Source organism: Bos indicus, chromosome 5 (genome assembly GCF_029378745.1).
Source record: "Bos indicus isolate NIAB-ARS_2022 breed Sahiwal x Tharparkar chromosome 5, NIAB-ARS_B.indTharparkar_mat_pri_1.0, whole genome shotgun sequence".
Lineage (NCBI taxonomy): Eukaryota > Metazoa > Chordata > Mammalia > Artiodactyla > Bovidae > Bos > Bos indicus.
This window is the reverse complement of record NC_091764.1, coordinates 60777509-60803957: the sequence shown is the minus strand read 5'-3', so window position 1 is coordinate 60803957 and position 26449 is coordinate 60777509. Positions and strand designations below refer to the sequence as shown.

The 26449-nt window shown below is 39.1% G+C and overlaps 1 protein-coding gene across 10 annotated transcripts in view; it reads right to left on the bottom strand.

The window, feature by feature from the left end:
• CFAP54 (cilia and flagella associated protein 54) overlaps positions 1-26449 on the bottom strand; it is a 312887-nt gene that overhangs the window by 264602 nt on the left and 21836 nt on the right. For 8 of the 10 annotated variants that reach the window (XR_011566649.1, XR_011566651.1, XR_011566650.1 and 5 more), the window contains exons 5-14: positions 25318-25376; positions 20449-20592; positions 18534-18647; positions 18314-18415; positions 11504-11702; positions 8721-8902; positions 8477-8633; positions 7315-7400; positions 6210-6344; positions 4370-4520 (exon numbers count right to left, since the gene is read on the bottom strand). Coding sequence is in view for 7 of the 10 variants with exons in the window: in XM_070789566.1 (XP_070645667.1) it covers positions 4370-4520; positions 6210-6344; positions 7315-7400; positions 8477-8633; positions 8721-8902; positions 11504-11702; positions 18314-18415; positions 18534-18647; positions 20449-20592; positions 25318-25376 (1329 nt within the window). In the remaining 3 variants the exon portion in view is untranslated. Of the gene's footprint in view, positions 1-4369; positions 4521-6209; positions 6345-7314; positions 7401-8476; positions 8634-8720; positions 8903-11503; positions 11703-18313; positions 18416-18533; positions 18648-20448; positions 20593-25317; positions 25377-26449 lie in introns of those variants that run through there. The other 2 variants (XM_070789568.1, XM_070789571.1) reach the window with 2 other exon arrangements.

The following is a 26449-nucleotide window of genomic DNA, read 5'->3' as shown; positions in this document are numbered from 1 at the left end:
AATTATTCATGAGTTTAGAAATGATTCAACACTTAGAAGTTGCATACCAAATTATTTCTTCCAGCTAGTTATATTTTGTCTTTATAAAAGTAAATTTAAGAGTATTTTGTAATACAACAAACCAATTCAAAAATCTTGATTATCAGCAAGGTAATATTATGGTAAAGAGATTGTCTTTCTGTACATTCTATGGAAAATCCATTGAAAAGCATTCATAAACTAACAGTAAATTTAGACAAATGTCAGAGAAGTCTGGCTTTAATTAAAGGAATACAAATAATAAAAATGTATATGACAATGCTAATTTTCCAGTCTAAAAATTTTTCAGTAATTCCAATTAAACAATGAATTACTTAGTAGACTAATATTAATAAACATCTTGAAGCAGATTATCATAATTAACTTAGAATGACTTGTACTTTGTGTTTTATGTGCCAATAAGATGATGAGAGTAACATTGCTTGAAAAGTTTAAATTTACATATCTAAATGGGTACAACTGCTCATGACATAAATGTAGATGTTTTCAAGTTTACAAATGGATCATGTTCTAATATTGACTAGTTCTTCAGAAATCAAATATTTTAACAAAGGATCAGTATAATCAGTTGTATGAAGCCTATCCATAACTAAAGAATATAAAATACAATAAAACATTAGTCTCCCCAAAGTAAACAAAACAATAAATTTAATTAGACTTTTTTTTATAAAAGCAATCATTAGACTTTTTGGTTCTAGTAACAGATATTCTGGAAACATTCCCCTGGCTGGAAAAGCTGGAAAAATGCAGGGTTGGTTTTTGTGGGTTTTTTTTTCTGCAAGCTAAGAAAATAATGAAAATATCAGTACAGAGCCAGTATCTTGGAAAGAGAGTATCCCCTGGATCTTGGGAAGCAAGCCCGGGGCCTAGAGAATGTCCTTCGAGCTACTTTTCCCTCCGAAGATTTTCGTCAGTTTTGGAAAGGTAAGCTGAGAAGCTGAATGGTGCTTTGACAGCCTTGAGGAGCTAAAGCAACAGAGATTGGTATCCAGGGCCCATCAAGGGTGAAAAGCCAGAAGGGGCTACATCCTAGGAGTCAGAGTAACTGAAAATAGGCTGAATAAAGAGCATCTCAGCTTTAAATTATCTTACTATCTCAAAGTGGATTAATGGGAACCTGAAGTTGCAATGCCTTCATGTATCTGGCAGAAGCAAGCATAAATCTTCCCTGGAAGAACAGATCATCTAAGGCTTCAAGTTACTTTTATAAAATATTAGTAGCAAATATAGTGTATGGATGTGAGAGTTGGACTGTGAAGAAAGCTGAGCGCCGAAGAATTGATGCTTTTGAACTGTGGTGTTGGAGAAGAATCCTGAGAGTCCCTTGGACTGCAAGGAGATCCAACCAGTCCATTCTGAAGGAAATCAGCCCTGGGATTTCTTTGGAGGGAATGATGCTGAAGCTGAAGCTCCAGTACTTTGGCCACCTCATGCGAAGAGTTGACTCATTGGAAAAGACTCTGATGCTGGGAGGGATTGGGGGCAGGAGGAGAAGGGGACAACAGAGGATGAGATGGCTGGATGGCATCACTGACTCGATGGACGTAAGTCTGAGTGAACTCCAGGAGTTGGTGATGGACAGGGAGGCCTAGCGTGCTGTGATTCATGGGGTTGCGAAGAGTCGGACACGACTGAGCGACTGAACTGAACTGAAATAGTGTCTACCACAAGATTTAAAATAACCAGATTAACCAAATAGCTGATGAAGCAAGTTCTGCACTTAAGAAATCAACAGAATACCTACGGATGAGATGATAGAAGTCGGAAGCCTCTTCTGGCTTCCCTCCACCCCTACTCCAGTAGCCTTTAACCAATGACAGATATAGGTCCGACAAACACCCCAGCCTACCAGCTCTTTAAGGGACATTCTATACAGTCTTCTGGAAGCCCCTTGTGGGACTAAGTCCTATACCCACAACAGCAGCCTTCTCACGAACTTCCAGTACCCTGTACTGGCTTCCTTTCCTTCTGTCCCGCTTCACCCCACCACCCTGCTTCCCTGGATAGCAGTCCAAATAAACTGCTACACTCAACTCTGTCTCAGAATCTGCTTCTGGGGAAACCAATCCAGGAAAAAGTTCAAGGTGACAACACCTGAACTCACTGGTAAATCTTTGCATCATAACAAGTGAGACAATCAGGCATTACATACCTCCTGACTCAATGCAATAGGGAGTATGCATGAAGTATGCTTGCCAAAAAAAATAAGATTGACAAGAAAACTTTTTGAAAATGTATCACTTGAATATAACCAACCTGACAGATCTAACTATCAGGTAGAGAAACAAGTTAACACCATAAGGACGCAAAAAGCCAAATCCAGTATGTGGGAAATCTTCCAGGGAGATGATTCAGTTTCTTCAGGGGTAAGGAGAGGAGGACTGTAGGTTACAGAGAGAGATTTAAGAGACATGATGGAAAATAAAATGTATGGGCTCAACTGGATCCTGATTGAAACAAACCAACAAGAGATTTTAATACAATCATGGGCATAGGGATGTTTGCTAACTTTGTAAGGTATAATGTATTAATAGCATTGTGGTTGTGTAAAAAGAAAAAAAAAACCTTCTGTTAGATAGACCAACACACACACATGTATGTGTATATGCTGAGGTATTTGTTGGTGAATGACATGCTGTCTGCCTTAAAACTGTCCAGGAAAAAAGAAAGTATTGCCAAGAGAGATTAAATAAGGTTGGCAAAATGTTCATAATTACTGGTACTGGATGATGAGTACTGTGACTTATTTAATGTCTCTATTTGAAAATCTACATAATAAAAATTTTTTAAAGGAAAAATGTTTTAAGACAGGATATGTCAAAAAGTATGACTTCAAGACAGAGAAAGCACAATATCACATGACACCCCTTATATGTGGCATCTAAAAAGAAATGACACCAATGAACTTACTTACAAAAAGAAAAAGACTTACAAACTTTGAAAATGTACTTATGGTTGCTGGGGCAGGTCATGTACACACTGCTATATTCAAAATGGATAAGCAACAGGACCTATTACATAGTACATAGAACTCTACTCAATGTTACGTGCCAGTTTGGATGGGAGGGGGGTTTGGAGGAGAATGGATACATGTATATGCATGACTAAGTCCCTTCACTGTTCACCTGAAACTACCACAATATTGTTAATTGGCTATACCCCAGTACAGAATAAAAATTATAAAGTTAGAGAAAAATAAGGCTTCAAGTCATTGAAAGTGTTAGCCAGAGAACTCTAACCAGTGGTCCTCAAACTTCTAAGTGCATCAAAATCACCTGGTAAGCTAATCAAGACTAGAAAGGTCCATACTAACTGAGGTGCAATAGAACTGAGCCTCGTATTTTTAACAAGTTTCCAAGTAATACTTATATCAACCAAACTTTGAGAACCACAGTTATCTAATTCAATCTGCAAAGCTGAGCTCAACAATGGAGTGCCAGATTAGCGAATCTCTGGGAGAACAATTATTACAATAACTTTTATTACCGAATCCCTCAGATGTTACACACACACACTATAAGAGGGGTAAGACAGGAAAGCAAGCACCCCTATGCTCCTCTACCTCACTTTCTGTATGTGAGTTACCTGATGACACAGACAACTCTGGGGTTCAATCACAGGCAGAAGAAAGAATGAGGAGGTCAAAGCATCCTCTGAGAGAAGGCATCTCCCAGAAGGAGAACAGAATAGTGGCAGGAAGGGATTGGACAGGGAGAGGAGGAGAATGAGTGAGAAAGGGGGGCAAAAAGAGGAAGAAGATAAAAAGGGAAAAGAAAAGAAGAAACAGGACAAAGAAAGAAGAAGAATTTTCAAAGGAGGGAATCAAGAGAGAAGAGACAAAGGAGACAAAGGTAGAAGGACATGGATCCACTCATTCCAGCTCTTCCTCTGTGGCAGGCAGCATGATGGTGTCAAGAATTATGGTGACCAGAATACATTCTCTTCCTTCAAGAACTATACACTCTAGCAGGAAATGGAAGAGGAGGAAGTAGGATTAAAAGGAGGAGAGGAAAGAAAAAAGGAAGAATGGGGAGGGAGGGTGAGTGGTGTAGGTGGACAATGAGGGACAGAGAAGGGAAATATACAAGTGAGGAGAAGACGCAAAGATTTTCATTTGCCACTGAACCAGAAAGCATATAACCTTTTTTTTTTTTTTAACATCAACTTGGTTGAACCTATATTACTTCTATCTTTGATTATAAATCATCAGTGAAGCATAATACTGAAATGTCTGATTTCCATTAACAGATGTTAAACAGTATTACAATTTGTGCTTATATATTCATATATATATATTAATAACCTCATGCCTTTTAATTCAATATTTTACCTAGAAATTTTTTAAATTTCCTTCTTGGGTTTCCTAAAGATTCCAATATTTCACTTAATCGTAACGTGATCTCTGCCACCATCACAACATCAATGTCTTCCATCTTATAGCAGTGAATGATTTCATTTATCTGCCACAGAAGATAAAGCCACTAAAAAGAGAAAATACACAGTAAAATCAATTGAAAGTGCACTACATTGTAGAAAGAGTCACATTTCATAAAATTGAGTACTTTCTTGAAATCGCCACCTTCTAATCATATAATGTTATACAGGTACTAGCTCCCCTGGTGACTGAGATGGTAAAGAATCCGTCTGCAATGCAGGAGACCTGATCCCTGGGTCAGGAAGATCCCCTGGAGAAGGGAATGGCAACCTACCCCAGTTTCTTGCCTGGAGGATCCCATGGACAGAGGAATCTGGCAGGCTACAGTGAATGCGGTCGCAAAGAGTCAGACATGACTGAGCGACTAACACCTTTTTATCAGTGGATCTTAATTATAAGTAATAGAAAATCAATAATCCTAATAAGATGATAGTTAATGATCACTCTGTTTATACATATTCTTGAAGAAGAATTATTTAGCTTGTAGTCTGCATATGCTATGCTATGCTATGCTAAGTCACTTCAGTCGTGTCCGACTCTGTGTGACCCCATAGACGGCAGCCCACCAGGCTCCCCTGTCCCCGGGATTCTCCAGGCAAGAACACTGGAGTGGGTTGCCATTTCCTTCTCCAATGCATGAAAGTGAGAAGTGAAAGTGAAGTCGCTCAGTTGTATCCGACTCGTAGCGACCCCATGGACTGCAGCCTACCAGGCTCCTCCGTCCAAGGGATTTTCCAGGCAGGAGTACTGGAGTGGGGTGCCATTGCCTTCTTTTATCATCTGACTTTTTTATGTATCAATGAAGATTATCTGTATCCTCAAAATTGTCATTCTCCCTTCAAAAAGCAGCAGTGACTATCACTATCAAAGTCCTCCCAAATAGTGAGGGGGAAGTAGGTGTTTCAGGCTCTACACTGAGTGCCTTAGAAGCTGTCTTTCATGCCTATAACCTCAAAGCTTAGCACATAAAATTAGCCATCACATTTTGGGAGTTAAAATGGGAAAACAACATTTATGCATCAGATCATTGTTTCTTTAGAGTATATGATAAAATTATGTACATGCATCCTAATATAGCTAATCTTAGGAGGCTTCAGAATCACAGAAGACTGAGTTATTGTTAAAATACTCTCTCCTAAGTTTCTAGGTTATAATATTGACCTGCTCCACTTTTTCCTTTCCATGAGAGAGCTCTTTAGTCTAAATAGAGTATTATTACAGAAAGTGAAAGTGAAGTCGTTCAGTCCTGTCCAGCTCTTTGCGACCCCATTGACTGTAGCCTACCAGGCTCCTCGGTCCATGGGATTTTCCAGGCATGAATACTGAAGTGGATTGCCATTTCCTTCTCCAGCAGATCTTCCCAACCCAGGGATCGAACCCGGGTCTTCCACACTGTAGGCAGATGCTTTACTGTCTGAGCTACCAGGGAGCTAAAATGGCTTATCTATTTGTTTTCTGTTATTCACTTTCTTAATGAATTTATTCAAGTTCATATAACCTTTAAACATACCATATTTATTCCTCCCTGAAAAAACTGAAACACCTCCCTGTTTCCCAAAACTAAGCTGGAGCAGAAGTACAGGGAATACACTTAAAGGAAAGGTTCCCTCATTACCACATTTAAAGAATAGTAATTATGCAGGTGGGTAAGTAGGGAAAATTTAGATTTGAAATGTGCATCACAAATGAAATTAGCAATAACAAAAAGCATATGAAGGGAAACAAAAAGGAATACTTTATTAGTACTGATCTTCTGGGTAAACTTTGAGTAGTCATTTTTGGACACAGTGACCCGCTGCATTCCTAATTTGCATTTCTGCCACAGGAACATTATCATGTCCACAACGATTTCCTTATCCGGCTGAGCATTCTGAAAGCAAAAGTGGTAAAGTAAATAAATAAGAACAATAAGATATATAGATATGGACATATGACATTTAATGTGTGCCAGACAACATTCTCAGAGCTTCATACATACTGCACTGAACTGAATGGTCAACTCAAAATTCCTATGTTGAATTCCTAACTCCCAAAGTGATAGTATTAGGAGGTGCCCAGGTGGCTCAAATGGTAAAGAATCTGCCTGCAATACAAGAGACCCAGGTTCAATCCCTGGGTTAGGAAGATTTCCTGGAGAAGGAAATGGTGACCTCAGAGATGCTCTGAGGATCCACGGAATTCAGTTTTAAAACCAGAGCTGCACTGCTGCTACTGCTACTGCTAAGTCGCTTCAGTCGTGTCCGACTCTGTGTGATCCCACAGACAGCAGCCCACCAGGCTCCCCCATCCCTGGGATTCTCCAGGCAAGAACACTGGAGTGGGTTGCCATTTCCTTCTCCAATGCATGAAAGTGAAAAGTGAAAGTGAAGTCGCTCAGTCGTGTCCGACCCTCAGCGACCCCATGGACTGCAGCCTACCAGGTTCCTCCGTCCATGGGATTTTCCAGACAGAAGTACTGGAGTGGGGTGCCATTGCCTTCTCTGCACTGTATGCTAAGTGACTCCAAACAGTAACTAGGCTTTGCATTTAGGCACTGGAAAGGAGGGTTTCATTAAGAATATTAACTCTCATCAAAACTACTGCTTCATTTCCTCCATTATCAGAAATATAACTGGCCTTGAAATTTCCCTGAAAGGAAAAGATAGATGTCCAAAATGATAACAATAGTAAATATAAATTTAAAATTACAAGTCAGGATATAACTCAATGTCTTATCCTAATGACTGAACAGTATAGAATTTCAGCAAGGTGAAATTCCTGTGATTTTTAAATATGGCTTTAAATTACAGAGAAGAGCCTCTTTTGACACTATTACAAATTGTCCAAAATAACTTTTTCACCTGTGGAGAGTCACAGACACAGGAATACAAGGTTGTCGCCAAATGGAAAATGTCTTCTGAGTATCCACAAGACTTCACATAAGTATCTCAATTTATAAAGTACAGGAAATGAAGCACACACACAAAAAAAAAAGTTACAAAATTTCAAGTAGAAAATGCATAGAAACATAGAAATTCTCCAAAAATAACAAAAATGATATCTGGGCAAATATGTCAATAAGACACTTTAAATGCTTCCATTTGAAAACTAATCTAAGTAGGCTTTAATTCAATTAAAATGGACTATTATCATTTTCATTATCTGCAATCTGTATACCAGCTATGTCCATAATGGAATTGAGGTTTATAATATTAAAACATCTGTGACTGTTGAAATAAAAATAACAAAGATATCTATTCAGAAACCACTAAAAGAAAAAAAAAAAAAGCATCATTACTTGGTACAAATTATTTACCACAATTGAGCAGCCATGCAACGCCTTAAGCATGTGATAAAACATAAAACATGGGATTAAATAATTCTCTAAAAGACAGAGGCTGCAGATGTTCGTTTATATACACAATAACTCCTAAAACTGAGTTTCAGAATGGAAAACTCTGCATACTGGAAAGAGACAGGAGACCATCAAACTTTTCCTTGCCAAAGTCAACTGATACCTCTGATTCAATGCCCTGCTGACCTCTCATTAATAAGGCAGCAGCTAAAATACAGCCTCATTTTTCTACCCAAAATCATGTTGCAACAGAAAAATCCAGAGACTTCCCTGGTGGTCCAGTGGTTAAAGCTCTGTGCCTCCACCGTAGGCGGTGTGGGTTTGATCAGGAAACTAAGATTCCGCATGCCCCATAGTGTGAACAAAAAAAAAGTTCTTTAAGTAAATAAATAAAATCCAGCACCTGTACAAGGCCTAGGAACCTGCAAGATCAGGCATCCAGCTATTTCTCTGACCTCAGTTCCTACCACATTCTCAAAGGCCAGCACCACCACCAGAACACTCCAGCCACATCTGCCTCCTTGCTGTTCCTTCAACAACCAAGCACACTCTCACTTCAGGGCCTTTACACTTTTGCTCCCTCTACCTTGAATATTCTTTCTCTCATTTCACCTATAGAGAGCGTATAACGTCATCTTAAGCTTTCAAAGAGGCAAATAAACACTCACCATGAACAGCAATTTTTTTTACATAGACTTGACCTTCTTTGTAGTTGTCAAAAGGAAAGATCAAACCTTTGTTTCTCTTTACATTGATCAAAGGTTCTATCGCAACAAGAAGAATTAAATTCTTTTCCGCTTTCTTTGACGCTGGGTCATCCTGCCTCTAAGGAAAGTATATCTCACAAGTTAATTAGCACTTCAACGTCATGTTAATACCATAAAAACAAAGCAATTGTTTTGCATGTATTACCTGGAGAAAATCAATGAGCTGCCCAGCCGCAGATTCAAATAAACTCCATTCCTCATACATGAAAGCTAATTTTATAAATTTCACGGCAGCATTCACAGAAATAAGATTCTTCTTTTTTATAATAAGTTCCAAAAGATGTGCTTTTGGAAAATCAAGTATGCCATCTGCACCAATATTTGACACTAGAAAAGAAAAGAGAGGGTCATTTGTGCAAAGAAATATTTACCAAACATTAAATATCAGGCACTTGAGAAACAATGAGGGAAAAAAGCAAACACAACTCTCGCCTTCACAGAACTCACACTCTGGCGGGGAAAACAAGAAATCATAGTGGGCAAGGACTTCCCTGGTGGTCCAGTGGTTAAGATTCTAGGCCTCCGGTGGTAGATACACAGGGTTTACTGTACATTCTACTTTTGGTTGTGTTTGGAAATTTTCATAATAAAGTTTTTTAAAAGAAAAAAAAAAAAAAAAAGACTCTGTGCCTCCACTTCAGGTGGCTCAGGTTTGATCCCTGGTCTGGGAACTAAGATCCCGCACACTGCACAGCAGCCCAAAACACAATGCATAAATAAAATATAATATAAAAATTCAATTCCTGGGTCAGGAAGACACCCTGGAGAAGGGGTAGGCTACCCACTCCAGTATTCTTAGACTTCCCTTGTGGCTCAGATGGTAAAGAATCCACCTGCAATGCAGGAGACCTGGGTTCAATCCCTGGGTTGGGAAGATCCCCTGGAGAAGGGAAAGGCTACCCACTCCAGTATTCTGGCCTGGAGAATTCCACGGACCATATAGTCCACAGGGTTGCAAAGAGTCAGATGCAACTGAGTGACTTTCACTTTCTTTCAATATAAAAATAAAATATTTTTTAATAATTTTTTAAAAAATCTAGTAGGCAAACACAGGATGCTCTGGGGACAAATAAGAAGGGCCTCAAACCTAGGTGTGGGGTAGGAGGTTCGGTCAGGAAACATCACCCAAAGGGACAAAGAATGTGGAATCTCAAAAATAGAGAATTAGCAAGAGTAAACTAGCAAAATACACAGCGGGATATTACAGACTAGGAGCTCAGAAAGGAGACCTAAAATAGGGACAGAGCTCCAGAGTCATCACATAGGCACTGTAAGTAAGTGGATCAGCTGTGAGCAATGGAAGGCTGCCAAAAATAGAACAGCAAAGAACCCCAACAAGTAAGAGAAGGGCAGGTGGGGAGAAAAGGCTGCAAAGGAGAGTATTTAAAGAGAAAGAAGGTGTCATCAACAACAACTGCTACAGAAAGCAAAGGAAGGAAAAGCACTGACTTTCAACTGAACAATAAGGAAGTTGTCCACGACATTCTCTGTCCATGACAGCAGACTGCCAAGTATAAGTAGGAGGGGAAGAATATGGAACAGTGAACAAAGGCAATTCCTTCAACAAATCTGTCTCTAACAAGAGGAAGAAATTCAGGGAGGAAGTTGGATCGGGATGAAGGGGCAATTTGCAGAGATATGGCCCAAAGACCTAAAGGGAAAGAGGAAGAACATCCCTTCCATTTTAATGAGAGACAGTGGAAAGGAAAGGTGCAGATGAAGGTAAATTTTCAGGTGTGGGAGAAGCAAGTCAAAGGAATTCTCCTTTGAGATCTTGTATTTTCCTCGTGAAGAAAAAACGAGACCGAACTGCAGTACAGAGGCTCCTTGCCCACAGATGGGCACACACATGTACACACATGCACATCTTTACGCTCACTTAGAAGATGACAGGGCTTCCCAGGTGGTGCTAATGGTAAGAATCCACCTGCCAATGCAGGAGACAGAGGCGATGCGGGTTCAATCCCTGGATAAGGAAGATCAGAGGACAGCAAGGCAACCCACTCCAGTATTCTTGCCTGGAGAATCCCACAGACAGAGGAGCCTGGCGGGCTACAGTGCATAGGGTGCAAAGAGTCAGACAGGTCTGGAGCGACTTAGCACACACAGAAGGTGATGATGATGTCATAAACTATTCTATGAAAATTTGAAAATATAGATAAAATCAAAGTAGTATTTACCAAACAGAAGATTTTTTAAAAGAAAATGAAATTCTAAATCATTTTGTATCTATAGAAGAAATAGAATCCATAGCTAAAAACATTTCCATAGAGAAAATTCCAGGTCCAAATGCCTTCACCAGCAAATTCAAACTTTCAGAAAGAAATAACACCAATCTGACAAAAACTCTTCCAGATAATAGAAAAAGACGGCAGAAAGCTCAACTTTTGTTTGAGGCCAACATGACCTTGAGAGGAAAATCCAAAAAGGACTTTGTAAGAAGAGAAATCTAATTAACAGAAACATTAGCCACTAGGAAGAAAACCAAGAAATATATCAAAAGAATAATTCTCACCTCCAGATTAAGATTATTCCAAAAATATGCAGTGAATATGAAGTGGTTAAAGATTATATAAGTAATCATTGTAACTCACCATATTAATTGAAAAAAGTTCATCCATTTGATGAACTCAATAAATCTCAAAAAACCCAGAAAAAGGTTTTAATAAAATTCAACAACTATTCAGAATTTAAAACTCTTAGCAAACCAAAAATACAAAATCAAACAGAAGCAATATTGTAACAAATTCAATAAAGACTTTAAAAATGTTCTACATCAAAAAAAGAAATCTTTAAGGAAAAAAAGATCAATAAATTGGTATTGGTTTCTTATGTGTCAAATATCATGCTAAAATTTTTGTTATTTATGTTCCACCACAAAATAGTATTTTTATTTTTTATAAAATACTATTTTAATAACTTATTTACTTATTAAAAGTTCTTTTCCTGCCATAAACAGTTCTGAGACAACATCACGAACTTCTACTTCATCTGTAAAAACAGGTCCAGTCTGTAGTATTCGCCGATTTGAGTCAGAGAGCGCTTCCAAGACAGCCAGAAACCGGGAGGCAGTGCTATCAAACAACTCCTCCAACAGCTTTTCTGTGGCTGTACGCGGCCATGGCATCTGGGGAAAAAAAAAAAAATACAGCCCACTTTTTTAAAGTTCTACAATGTCTGATGGCATAAGGCAAAGATGAGTAAGGTGCGCTTTATTAATGCTAACAGAGAGACTGGATGGCCTGTCGATGAGACAGCTGCTTCTAGGGTTTCCATTTTTGAGATGTCACTCCAGATTTTATTAAAGTTTATGTTGTGCTACCATTACATCAAAGACTTTGCTTTTTCTTCTTCCAACTACAATTTTATTTTATTTTTAAACTTTAAAAAATTGTATTAGTTTTGCCAAATATCAAAATGAATCCGCCACAGGTACACATGTGTTCCCCATCCTGAACCCTCCTCCCTCTTCCCTCCCCATACCATCCCTCTGGGTCGTCCCAGTGCACTAGCCCCAAGCATCCAGTATCGTGCATCGAACCTGGACTGGCAACTCGTTTCATACATGATATTTTACATGTTTCAATGCCATTCTCCCAAATCTTCCCACCCTCTCCCTCTCCCACAGAGTCCATAAGACTGTTCTATACATCAGTGTCTCTTTTGCTGTCTCGTACACAGGGTTATTGTTACCATCTTTCTAAATTCCATATATATGCGTTAGTATACTGTATTGGTGTTTTTCTTTCTGGCTTACTTCACTCTGTATAATAGGCTCCAGTTTCATCCACCTCATTAGAACTGATTCAAATGTATTCTTTTTAATGGCTGAGTAATACTCCATTGTGTAAATGTACCACAGCTTTCTTATCCATTCATCTGCTGATGGACATCTAGGTTGCTTCCATGTCCTGGCTATTATAAACAGTGCTGCAATGAACATTGGGGTACACGTGTCTCTTTCCCTTCTGGTTTCTTCAGTGTGTATGCCCAGCAGTGGGATTGCTGGATCATAAGGCAGTTCTATTTCCAGTTTTTTAAGGAATCTCCACACTGTTCTCCATAGTGGCTGTACTAGTTTGCATTCCCACCAACAGTGTAAGAGGGTTCCCTTTTCTCCACACCCTCTCCAGCATTTATTACTTGTAGACTTTTGGATCGCAGCCATTCTGACTGGTGTGAAATGGTACCTCATAGTGGTTTTGATTTGTATTTCTCTGATAATGAGTGATGTTGAGCATCTTTTCATGTGTTTGTTAGCCATCTGTATGTCTTCTTTGGAGAAATGTCTATTTAGTTCTTTGGCCCATTTTTTGATTGGGTCATTTATTTTTCTGGAGTTGAGCTGTAGGAGTTGCTTGTATATTTTTGAGATTAGTTGTTTGTCAGTTGCTTCATTTGCTATTATTTTCTCCCATTCTGAAGACTGTCTTTTCACCTTGCTAATAGTTTCCTTTGATGTGCAGAAGCTTTTAAGGTTAATTAGGTCCCATTTGTTTATTTTTGTTTTTATTCCCAATATTCTGGGAGGTGGGTCATAGAGGATCCTGCTGTGATGTATGTCAGAGAGTGTTTTGCTTTTTCTTTATGTTTGTGTTTCCAAGACAGCCTCTAAAGGCCCTTTATTAATAAACAACAGCATTGGTCTCCACATGCTTTGCGGCGACTTAATTACAGCCCTGAGGAAAAACTCGAGTTGCCTGAGAATCTCTCAGGAGAGCTTTTTAGATTCACCAACCAAATCTCCAGACAGTCAGTGAGTCTGGGTGGAGCATTTTTAGAAAACCGGGTGGAAATTCTAATGAAGAATGTCCCCAAACTCAAATTGGAAATAATATTTTATCGTATAAGTAACGGGTCTTGTGGCAGCTAACTGTAAAGAAGAGTTGACCAACTGGATACAAAGAAGCAGGTGCCACTCACATCCCCATGCGGATCCCCGGTCACTCTACTTTGTGTCGGCCTGAAAGGATTTCACTCCTGGCAGATGGCCTACCTACACACTTCATTCTTCTCTCTGACTAATGACCTGTTCTCTGTACTTAGATTACCAGGAAATAAGAAAGATAGCTTTAGTTGGCTTTTCTAGAATCCATGTCCAGTTAGTGGGCATCCACATTTCCTATGATTTCCTTGCTTTATTCATCTTCCTGAGGCAAACTGAGGAAGACAGAAAAGCAAAAGCAGAAATAAAGCTGCTTTGGACTATTTTTCTCCAAACACCAACTTCCCTGCTTATTAGAGTCTATGTGTTTTCAACCCTTAGGTTGACTGATATGTTTAAAAAAAAAAAAAACCTCAGTAAATAGACTCATCTGTACTGTTTTTCGAGAAGGGGTGGGTGGAATGAATTGGGAGATTAGGATTGACATACATACACTACTACCGTGAAACTCCAATCCTTTGGCCACCTGATGTGAAGAACTGACTCACTGGAAAAGACCCTGATGCTGGGAAAGATTGAAGGCAGGAGGAGAAGGGGACAACAGAGGATGAGATGGTTGGATGGCATCACTGACTTGATGAACATGAGTTTGAGCAAGCTCCAGGAGTTGGTGATGGACAGGGAAGCCTGGCATGCTATAGTCCATGGGGTCGCGAAGAGTAGGACATGACTGAGTGACTGATCTGAACCGTGTGTAAAATAGATAGCTAGTGGGAAACTGCTATATAATACTGGGAGCTCAGCCCGATGCTCTGTGATGACCTAGAGGGATGGGATGGGGGTGGGGTGGGAGAGAAATCCAAGAGGGAGACGGTAAATATATACATATAGCTGATTCACTTTGCTGTACAGCAGAAATTGATGCAACATTGTAAAGTGATTATACTCCAATTAAAAAGAAAAAAAAACAGTAAAACTTGAACTTCAGGCCTCTTGCTTTACAAACAGAGGTCAGGGTTTCTTCTAAGATATTTGCTATAGGTTAAAACAGAAGTTTAAAAATTTATAGTTAAACAACATAATAAACTTCCTAATAATTAGAAGTATTCAAAATGAAATGGTAAATCCCAGATAGATTACACTGAATTTTGTTTTTTAAAATATTGTAGAGAAACTACAAAAAGTGAACTAGAATATTTATCAGATCTATAGATGAATAACAAGCAAATGATTTTAAAATAGAAATATTTAAAAGATCTATAAAAAGATTTAAAGCTAATGTAATAAAAATACACTGAATTGTCAAACATGACAAAATATTAATGTCTATAAAAATAATGAGCCCATTCAAATACAACTCAAAAATTAAAATCTCTAGTAGATAAATGGTCAAAGACTGTGAAAGATAATTCACCTAAAAAGAAAATATAAAGAGTAAACACAAATGTAAGGGAAAGCTGGTTGAAAACAATAAAGTTAAAACAAGCCATTTTATGAACCCTTAATTATTTTAAAGATTAAGAAATAATATCAAAATGATAATGGTGAGATTGGCATATGCAGATTGTCACCTTGGAGAACTCATTTCAGAAATTCAATCTGGTAATATACATCAAGAGAAATAAGAGTGTTTGTAACTTTACTCAAATTCTACACCTTAAATTTTATCCACAGGAAACAAAAGAAGGAAAAAATAATATACTTGAAGATGTTGACTACATCAATATTTATAATAGCAAAAGATTGGAAAACAACTAAAATATTAGTAATAAAAAGTACTGGACAAATCTGGTACATGTACTGCTTAGGGTGAAAAGTGACAGTGAAAGTCATTCAGACATTTCTGACTCTTTGCAACCCTGTGGATTATACAGTCCATGGAATTCTCCAGGTCAGAATACTGGAGTGGGTAGCCTTTCCCTTCTCCAGGGGATCTTCCCAACCCAGGAATTGAAACAGGGTCACCTGCATTGCAGGCTGATTCTTTACCAACTGAGCTATGCCTAGAGTATACTAGACATCTTTTCAAATGTCAGGATGGATGAGAAGCTGAATGATACAACCCATGCAGTAAGTTCCAATCCTGAATACCATGGCTCCCATGAGATCTACGCCATTAGACTTACTGTGTTAATTTCTCAACATAATACACCCGCCCTGTTCAAGCTCAGTGTCACTGTCTCACTGTGTGCCAAAAGCCTTTGCTTACTTCTGCCTCCAAACTACTATCATGCTCTTGTCCTTTACTTAGAATGTTTTTCCTGTTCTCCCTGTCCAGTCAAATCCTGCTTCTTATTTCAAAGTCATTCAAAAAAGACAGAAAAAGTGACTCCCATCTTTTCTATTAATATGTGCCACCACTCTTGGACCACAGTAGGCCTTTGACACATGGTTACTAAATGAATGAATGAAAAATAAATAACAGTAACAGCTAATACTACTAAGGCTCTACCATTTGCCAGGAACATTCTAGGGGTGTTACATGTAACTCATTTAGTCACCACCATTATTTCCTTCTTAATTCTTATCACAGGCTTTAATTTACTTATTTATTCTGTAATTTCTCCACTAGAATGTAACCTCTACATATTTTGTTCACAGAGAAGTTACTTTAAAATATTTATTGAATGAATCACTAAATGGTCAATTATCAGAAGTCTGAATTAATAGTCCTACAAAACAATCCTTTGAGTCAAAATGATTTACTGCAAATTAACAATTGACCTACAAACTCAGAAATTTTTTATAAAATAGATTTAATGCATATTGAAATCATTTTCTTTTGTAGAAACATAATAAAATGATTTCATAAGCATAAAGCAGAACATTCTGCAAAATATGACCCCTGCTCTCTAACAAACACTATAGCATAACTACTTAATGATACCAGATGCAGGCTACTCAGCAGCTCATCCAATGGATTATCTACAATTTGGCAGGTTACCACCCTTGACCAGTTAGACACCATGAGTCAGTAAGGGGTACAATTTAAAAGGATGTATGAACTGTATGTCTGGGCTCACCAGTCAATATACCACGGACACTAAGTAGCAATGAAAAGTTACTGTGTCCAAATAATATTTTCATTTAGTATTTGAATTCATTTAAAAGAAAAGAGAAGCCCTCTCAAATGTTTATAAAAAGAAATGAGGAAAGAGAACAGCAGTCATTGGATTATTTAGAATACCCTGGGCTAGAGACCTGGGTTCTGGTTCAAGGGTTGCCAGCAGCTGGCTTAAATACTCTGGGATTTATTTTTCCCATTTGTAATAGAAAAGGACTGACCAAATGATTTCCAAAATCCCTTCCAGGTTCTGAGATTCTACATCTCTTCTGTCAGAAAGTGTTCATATTCTTCCCCTCCACTTTCATTTTCAATCCTTACACAGAAGCTCATAGAAGAGAGTTTACAGCTATCCACAACAGTCACAGGGCACTGCGAAGATATATAGAGCTGGGATTTAAGGAACACTGAGACTCTGAATGGCCAAAGGGAAGACAGTGGGAGAGGGAAAAAGACAGAAGGGAGAAAGGGCAGAAGAACCCACAGGCATATGTATGTCCCACTCTCCTCCCTTAGTGCAATTGGCCAAACATACTTGTGGCCAACAGGGGCTGTGTGAGGGGTTTTGGCTGGTGAGAAAGAAGACTGTAGTCACTTCCATACTGAGTATCACTACCTACGTGAAGTCCTCCACAGCTCCCCTAGGTCCACTCTGGCAGAACGACCTAGGTCTCCTCTGGCAGAACAACCCAGCAGTTTTCCAAATGAGGACCACCTCTCGATTTGGCCCTGAGCATCAGTCATGAGCAGATAACTATAATAACATTTGACTCCAGTGGGAAATAAGTTTTTGTTTTAAAGCCCCTGAGACATGGGGGTCGTTTACTACTCTAGTGCAACTACATCCTGTTGTTGTTATTGTAGTCACTAAGTTGTGTCCGACTCTGGCTTCTCGGTCCACAGGATTTCCCAGGTAAGAATACTGGTGTGGGTTGCCATTTCCTTCTCCATGGGATCTTCTCTAATCAGGTATCAAACCCATGTCTCCTGCATTGGCAGGTGGATTCTTTTACCACTGAGCCATGAGGGAAGCCCAACCTACATCCTAAATACTCCAAAGATGAAACTGGAAGTTGATAAGAAAAGGTGCCTCCACTTCCTCTCCATCCTCAACACCTTCAAAACTGACACCAAGTGGTCAAAAGGCTTCTGCGATCTTACTCAGAAGGCTGTAAATTTGAACTTTTCCCAGGCTTTTCTTCAGCTTCTTGTCCTTTAACATTACAAAACTAGGATTATGTGAAGGTACAAAAGCTCTGAGGAAAGGATGAAACAAGACCATGTCCAAATTAGGAAGACATTCTTCTATTTGCAGGGATTGGGGGCAGGATTTTTTTACCTGGAGGATAAGAATGTTCTTTACAATGTTTGTTGGTTTCTGCTGTACAACAAGGTGAATCAGCTTTTATACATACATCCCCACCCTCTTGAGCCTCCCTCCAACCCAGCCCCCATCCCACCCCTCTAGGTCATCACAGATAGGGGGTCAGGATTTAATATTGAGTGGTGAAAGTGTTAGTTGTAGGCCTGTTTGCAACCCCATTGACTGTAGCCCACTAGGCTCCTGTCCACGGGATTTTCCAAGTAAAGAGTACTGGAGTGGGTAGCCATTTCCTTTTCCAAGGGATCTTCCTGACTCAGGGATCAAACTTGGGTCTCCTGCATTGCAGGCAGATTCTACTCCATCTGAGCCACCAGGGAAGAATAATGATCAAGCATTAAGGACACAGAGGTATAACATAAACACTGTAGAAATAGTCTGAGACACAGAAGATATTCTGAGACTTACAGTTTGTGCTTCCTTTATGTTAACTCTTATCTTTGGTCTAAAGAAACTTTTGTTTTTTCTTCTAGATTCAAATACTCCTCTTTTGAAGATCATGACTGCCATCTGCCTCAAAAAGAAGAATTACTTATGAAGCATCAATGGGATACACTTCTCAACTACTGATATTAAGTACTTCATCATCTGTAGAGTACAGTGGATTTATCTCATGAAATTTTTATACCTTTATTGTGGCCTCTCTATAATATTCTCTGGATTCTTCCTGTGGTTGTGAGGAACTCATTAATTCCAGTTGCCGTAACTCATCAATTTTAGCTAAAGCACGCCGAGCAAATGCCTACATGCAATTAAAATAAATTTAATTCATAAGACGTTAGAGTACAGTGATTAAAAATGTATCAAGAGAGTATGTTTTACTCTCCCAGACATTTGATTTAATTTGTGAATTAAACTAGGCTGATGCTGACTTTTTCAGAACATAGTGGCTGACCCATCAATCATTTCCTAGAAGCACCACTAATTTCTGTAAATCTAAAGTCAATGAAATGTTGGCTATACTAACTTTAGAATGCAGAAAAGTAAAGAAATTCAAAAAAGTAAGGAAATTCAAATTCTGGGTTACAGAGTAGCTTCTTATAGATGATCACTTCTCCGGTATTGCACATGCATGCACACACACACACACACACACACCCCTCCTCGGTGCTCTTCTCAAATTCTAACTTTTCCACCAAAACCAGCTGTATTATCTATTCAACTGTACACATTGTCAACTAAATTGTTAGGTCCTTAAAGGGCCTTGTTTTATATTTCCAGTACCCAACATATAGAAAGTGTTTATTAATATCTGAGGAAAGGAAGAAGGTGGGCTTGCTTATTTAATCAGATCACCATTATTATAATTCTCTATTGCTATGATAGAGATAATAGCAAAATGAGTTTCATTCCTGTCATTTATTTTAGCAGTTCTTTCAAGTATTTTATTTATAATTTATGATTTTTCATGAAGATGTTTCTAGAACATAATAGTAACATAAAGGGTTACACTTTTCAATAAGAAAAAAATTGCAATAGGAATCAAATGGTTAAAACTATGCAAACATGTCTATCCCTGATAAATTTAATAGCTACAGCAATATGCCACCACTAGTACACTAAGACTAACTCTGCATATATGGTGAATAGTTTCTAGAATGTATCCTAGGCAAGAAAAGTATCCCACAAGGACTGAACTAAGCTATTCTCCTGCTGAAATCCAGACCCCACTGCACTCACCAAGTTACGCTCACTGGTGCAGGGATGGGATGGTCCAAAGGAAGGAATGCCTGTCTCTAATTCTTACCGGTCTATTGACAAGCAGAGTACTACATACTATAGTGAGGGTACCGGATTTCATTTGCACAGAGATGTGGCAGAGGTCAATAGAAGCTCCAACCAGTTAAGCTACATTTCAAATATTTCATCAAAAATATATACAGGAAAAGAGGAAAAATAAGAAATAGAGTATACTAAATAAATGGTGGCTGGAAGCAGAGAAAAACAAAACAAACAGATAGTAGACAGCTTGGAACACAAAAACTAAACAGGGAAGGACAGTGGCTTGCATACAAGAATATAAAGCGGAAGGGAAGATATCAGAGATCTTATTCAGAAAAGAAGCAAAGATGGTGGAAGTGAACAGAGAATAAACGGGGAAGCAGAAAGTAAAAGCAAGAGATTCACAGAATGGAGAAGCCAGGCAAATGTCTGCAAATAAAGCCTGGGACTTGTATCCCTGCTTCATCCCAATTCTTTGGCTTTTGTTGGTTTGCTTGTTTTCTTGCCACTTATCTAATGAAGAAAATGCTAAATATGTTGTATTTTTAAGTATTAGCATCCTCATAATTAAAAAGTGGCCTGCACGCATGCACGCTAAGTCACTTCAGTGTGTTTGACTCTTTGCAACCCTATGGACTATAGCCCAACAGGCTCTTCTGTCCATGGGATTCTCCAGGCTAGGATACTGGAGTGAGTTGCCACATCCTCCTCCAGGGGATTTTCCCAACCCAGGGATTGAAGCCACATCTCTTACATCTTCTGCATTGTCAGGCAGGTTCTTTACCACTAGTGCCACCTGGGAAGCCCAAAAAGTAGCCTACCTCTCCATGAACACCAGCTTGGCAGTCATAGTAGCACTGGCAGACAGCTGTGTAAAGAGTAGCTCTCCACGTCAAGTACCTGATGGACAGGAGAGGCACTGAAGACTCCATACATATACTGGCCCACAGGAGGTATTCCAAGGCCTAAATCAGAAAGGGCACGATTGAGTGTCTTTTCATTTTAAGGGAATAATGCCAATTTTTATTCAATATAATCAAACGAAGAATGGTGAGCACAAGTCACTGACGCTAAAAATACACAAATAATGAGTCAACTAAAAAATAAGCATTTAAAAGTTAAAGAAGAATTTCAAGAACTCAAAATCTCAAGTTAGCCATTTTACGATGTCTTCCTGCCTAGCTCCTAGAGTCCTATGAACTCAGCTTATTCTTCTTAACACTTACCAAATGTCAACACTAGTCGAGGAGCTAATTATGAAAGGCATGAAAGTGAAAGTGACTCAGTCGTGTTTGACTCTTTGTGACCCCATGGACTATACAGTCCATGAAATTCTCCAGGCCAAAATACTGGAGTAGGTAGCCTTTCCCTTCTCCAGGGGATCTTCCCAACGCAGGGCTTGAACCCAGGTCTCCCACAGTACAAGCAGATTCTTTACCAGCTGAGCTACACAAGGCAAGCCCAAAAGTACTGGAGTGGATAGCCTATCCCTTCTCCAGGGGATCTTCCTGACCCAGGAATCAAACCAGGGTCTCCTGCATTGTAGGAGGATTCTTTACCAGCTGAGCCACAAGGGAAGCCCAAGGAGCTAACTGCAACAATGCAATTGTTATTAGCAACAAATTTCTGTTGATTGATCGACAACAGACCTTCATTGAAAAGTTTCAGTTCCTGATGCTACATATTTCTAGTAATCATAGCATCAAGGGGCTGAGAATCTAATTTCATTCCCTCAACATCACCAGCACCACCACCTGATGTCCCTCACCTTCTCTGCCCACAATCAACAAGGAATGTGCCACGTGGCATAAGAAGACACTTCTAAACATGATCTTCTTTAACCTGAAATGCAATCATTTTGATACACCTCCAGTGCATTTGTTCTAGTTATGCCTTCTAGAACAGCACAAGCCCACTCAAGACTCAACTTGAGAATTATACAGCCTTCCAAGAATCTGAAAGCATCTATGCAGGCTGCCGCTCCCCCAGCACTCTCCAGGACTAAGATCCCCAAGCACTTCTATCCTCCCAGGACAAAGCTTCCCTCTCTTACCATGGTATTATTTGAGGTGGCCAATGTCCCTGTACAGTATATGACTAGAGCACAGTAAAATGAAACTCTCACTCTCTGGTTCTGGTCCCTATATCTCTATTAAGTCAACCTGGGGTTGCTTTATTGCTGCTTTAATTGTTTCTGTCATTGTTTGCTAATTTTGCCACACTGTGAACTAAAACAGAATTAACAATTATCAAAATTCTTGAGTTTCACATTATCTGCTGTAAAGAAATCCTATTGTGGATTTTTGCATTCATATAGTTGTGTTTTGCGGGGCGTGGGATTAAATCATGTACAAATTTTTCCCCCTTTATATCCACGTGGCTTTCAAAGCTCTCAGGATTCCTGGTATTCAAAACTTCATACTTCAAAATAAAACTAGCTACAGTTACCAGTTGTTCACATAATATTTGGGTGTGGTCTCAGATTTAGTATAAAAGATCCCACATCACAGATTTTTAGTGCCAGACAGAACCTTAAAAGTAACCTAATCTGACTCCAAGAGGCTAAACTGCTTGGAAGTGACAGAGCTGGGGCTGGAATTCGGGTCTCTGGACTCCTAAGGGCAGCAGGATTGTTCCCACTACACAGGGCAACTTCAATGAATAGAAGAAAAGCCATCATTCCACTGAGGGTTCTGAGAAACCATCGTTCAGGTTTCGAAGCTGAAATGCCATTTCAAAAAAAAACTACTTAATTTGATTGCAGCATTTTTTTCTCGACCATAAAAGAAAGAATTATTTCTATTAACAAAAATTTGATGATTTCAACAGGACTAGTCTCTTCATTAAAAGAAAACAGAACAAAACTTTGAAAAATACAAATTTTAGGAGCCTAGCAAGAGCATGGTTAAGGTGTCCAGTAGGAAGAACCACACAAGGATTAACCAGCCGAGCCACAAGATGGCAGTGCAGCGTCACTTATTTCAGTTCACAGCCTTTGAGGGGAGCAAAGAGAGGCACTTTAAAGTCTGGACTTGAACTTGATGTGATGGTCTGTGGAAGAATCTGACAACCATCGTTCACGCATCGGCTCTGGCCTCAGCTACATCTCTGACTATCCTAACTAGATATGCAACCCTTCCAAGCCTCAGCTTCCTCATCTGTAAGATATAAGTGATAACGCTACCTTCTCCAAGTGCTGGTGAGAATTCAACGAGTAATATGTGAAAATGGCTTAGAAGCATACCTGAGAGATGGTAAGCATTCATTCAACAAAGGACAGTGATGATAGTCTTAAGGTCTCACCCTCGTAAGACTACCAAGGCATTATTGTGTACACAGAGCCCTTCACACAGCACTTAACACATAGTAGGGATTCGATAAATATTCAATAATAACAAGTGGTAATCATAATTACCAAATCCTGTAGGAATAGGAGTTTAGATTGCTCTGGGGTGACACCACTAAAAACCTAAGGACCCCATGTCTGTTTCTCCTTCTGTTTTGGACTGTAATGGACTTGAACTCTAAAGTAGCTACAAAATCAGGAGGATTCAGATGGGGCCGGACTGCCAAGGGCTTGTCCCCATTAAATGGACCCATCGAGTCCATGTAGAGTCTCAGCTCAGGAGTTGACTCATCAGCTGAGGGTTTGTGAGTTTCAGGGTAAAAAATTAATTTCCTTGAATCTTATTACACTGAACATACATTGAAAGAATTCCAGCCTGATCTGCAAGTGCCAATTGTGCAGCCACCCACCATCTCAAAATTCTTGCATTCCTCACTCCCCCGACTCCCACTCCACAGACTGGGTCTATGAAATGATCCTCCTTCGGGCCTTCCTTATTCTGTCAATGAGAAACTCACATTATATGAGGGGGAGAGAAGAAATCTTACACAGAATATAAATAAGGAATTATTTTAAGATGGCTATCACGTTAAATCAAAATTCCCTCAGCATTAGCAAGTACAAACACCAACAGTTAAATGTTGGCACAGACATCTCTGCCCTTCAAAGCCTTGCCAGACGAATGTTATAAGCAGACCAAACTATGGTGATTCTGTGGAGCAGTTATTTGTTGCCACAGCAAGCACAACAGGAGATTTCCTAAATTCCTTTCAGGAAATCATCTGGAACTGAATAGAGAATCATTGGAATAGTCTCTAGGCCAAATTTACATTAAGCATGGTACAGCCTCTCCTTGTTTTAATTCACACTCAAAATGCTGGCATAGAGTTTGTTAAGTCACTGTCAGTAATAGAGCTTTTAAATGCAAGGAACAAAACAGAGAGAGAGAACACACAATTAATGCTATCCATTAAGCATGCAAATATCTTGGCATCTGTTTTTTTAAGTGTTGTCAGTTTTTAAGATACTTGGCTATGTTTTGAGGAAATAAGGAAAATAATATCTGTCCCGAGTGTCCAAATATTCAGAGCAAGTTTTTACATACAATAGAGAAGACTCATGGAGAAGGAAATGGCAGCAGCAGCAGAGAAGACTCAAATAGCAATGCTGCAAATGCCAGCAACAACTCAAGCATGGTCTCGAGGACAGAATGTTGTCCTTTCTTGGCCTACATTCCAATGACTGAATAGTGAACACAGGGAATAAATATGTCTCCTGCAGACAAAGGTGCTACCAACATGGTAAGGAAGTCAACAGAAGCCATTCCCTCCAGCTAAAACTAAGCAGTGAGTACTGGTCAGTGCGAATCTTACTAAAAAATAACGTCAGCTCATGACTTACATAGCTGAGGTGTTTGTTCACCCATCGAGTATCTGGGCCATTGGTACAGGAAAAGTTCTTCAAGCAAATGTGGTCCGAGCTCCACAGCAAGTAACCCACAGGCTAACCATAGTTTACCATCCAAACTACAATACTTTTAAAAGTAAAAGTGAGCACTATTAATAATTACTCCAGGACAGCAGGCATAAACCAGGACTGTCCTGGACAAGCTAGAATGAATGGCTACCCTGCTGCTACTGCTAAGTCGAATCAGTCGTGTCCGACTCCGTGCGACCCCATAGACGGCAGCCCATCAGGCTCCCCCGTCCCTGGGATTCTCCAGGCAAGAACACTGGAGTGGGTTGCCATTTCCTTCTCCACAATATGATACTGAATATCCATCTAATAACTATATCACCCCACTCCAGTACTCTTGCCTGGAAAATCCCATGGATGGAGGAGCCTGTTAGGCTGCAATCCATGGGGTCCCTAAGAGACGGACACGACTGAGCGACTTCACTTTCACTTTTCACTTTCATGCATTGGAGAAGGAAATGGCAACCCACTCCAGTGTTCTTGCCTGGAGAATCCCAGGGACGGGGGAGACTGGTGGGCTGCCGTCTGTGGGGTCACACGGAGTTGGACACAACTAAAGTGACTTAGCAGCAGCAGCAGCAGTATCATATTGACAAGTTACAACTAATCTGAAAGACTGAGGGACCCTGGAGAAATATCTATCCATTTGGGAAATTCTTTCTTTTCATGAATACTTTAACTGTTTACATTTTTATTTATGATCATGTTAAAGGAAAACTAAAAACAGTATACCTAGTAATACAAATACAGCCACTAACTTTTGTGATACTAAGTCATTAAATTTTCTTTGTTTAGCATTCAATGCTAACAAAAGTCTTAAGAAAACCAGGAAATACAGGGGAAGATATTCTGACAGTAAATTTCATACCTTGGAAGAATGACCTCTGATCATCAATTTTCTGCAAATAGTGTAAATGTAAATGGTACCTAGATGGAGAAAAAGATTAGTATGTTTTATAGTCACATGATAGAACTTTACATTCCACACTCTGTAGTTTAAGTTGGTAGTTCTCAAAACAAATGACTCTCTTATAAGAAAATCTGATAATGACCAAAGTTATAATCATTATAAAACTTTTTATAACTTGCAGCTAAATTTTTAAAAGAATTAATATGACCATATTTTTAAAATGTTAACACAGGAAACTTAGTCTTACTTTAAAGGCATTTTAAAGTACTGGTCAGTAAGAAGTGAAAGTGAAGTCGCTCAGTTGTGTCCAACTCTTTGGGACCCCATGGCTTCTCAGTCCATGGGATTTTCCAGGCAGGAGTACTGGAGTGGGTTGCCACTTCCTTCTCCAGGGGATCCCTGGATCCAGGGATCGAACCTGGGTCTCCCGCATTGTAGGCAAATGCTTTACCCTCTGAGCCACCAGGGAAACCCAACCCTTACTATAAAACAAAGCCAGCTCATGACTGGAACACAGCTGAGGTATTTGTTTAGCCAACTAGTATCAGGGCCATAAGTTACAGTCCAAGCTCTTCCAGTAAAATGCAGATCAAGCTCCATAGTAAGACATAAGTTTAAGTTTTGAAATATACTGAACAAAAGGATATTTTAATAGCATAATGTATGTACTTTGTGGTTTTATTAATTCATATAAAATTTTATTGGTTCCCATGGTTTCCTCACAGTTGCATAACTAAAGATTTATCTCCAAATAAGACTAGGATACATATTTAATCATATAGCACAATACTCAACAAAGAAACTCATAACTTAAAACCATAATGCATAATAGGTTACATTATATTCACTTGCTGTTTCATATAATATCTACCCCATTATTAAGTACGTTCCATAAGCACTCTGATGAAAAATGACATTTCCAACTCCTATGTAAGATCATTCAAGTACGATCATTTTTAAAATCAGGCCAATAATTAAATGAAGATAGACAGCTCATTTCATAGCAGCATTTGGAGGACAAGTGGAGAATGGCATCACCGTATATCTTTCTATATAGAAAACATATTATCAGGCTATAAACATAACCCAA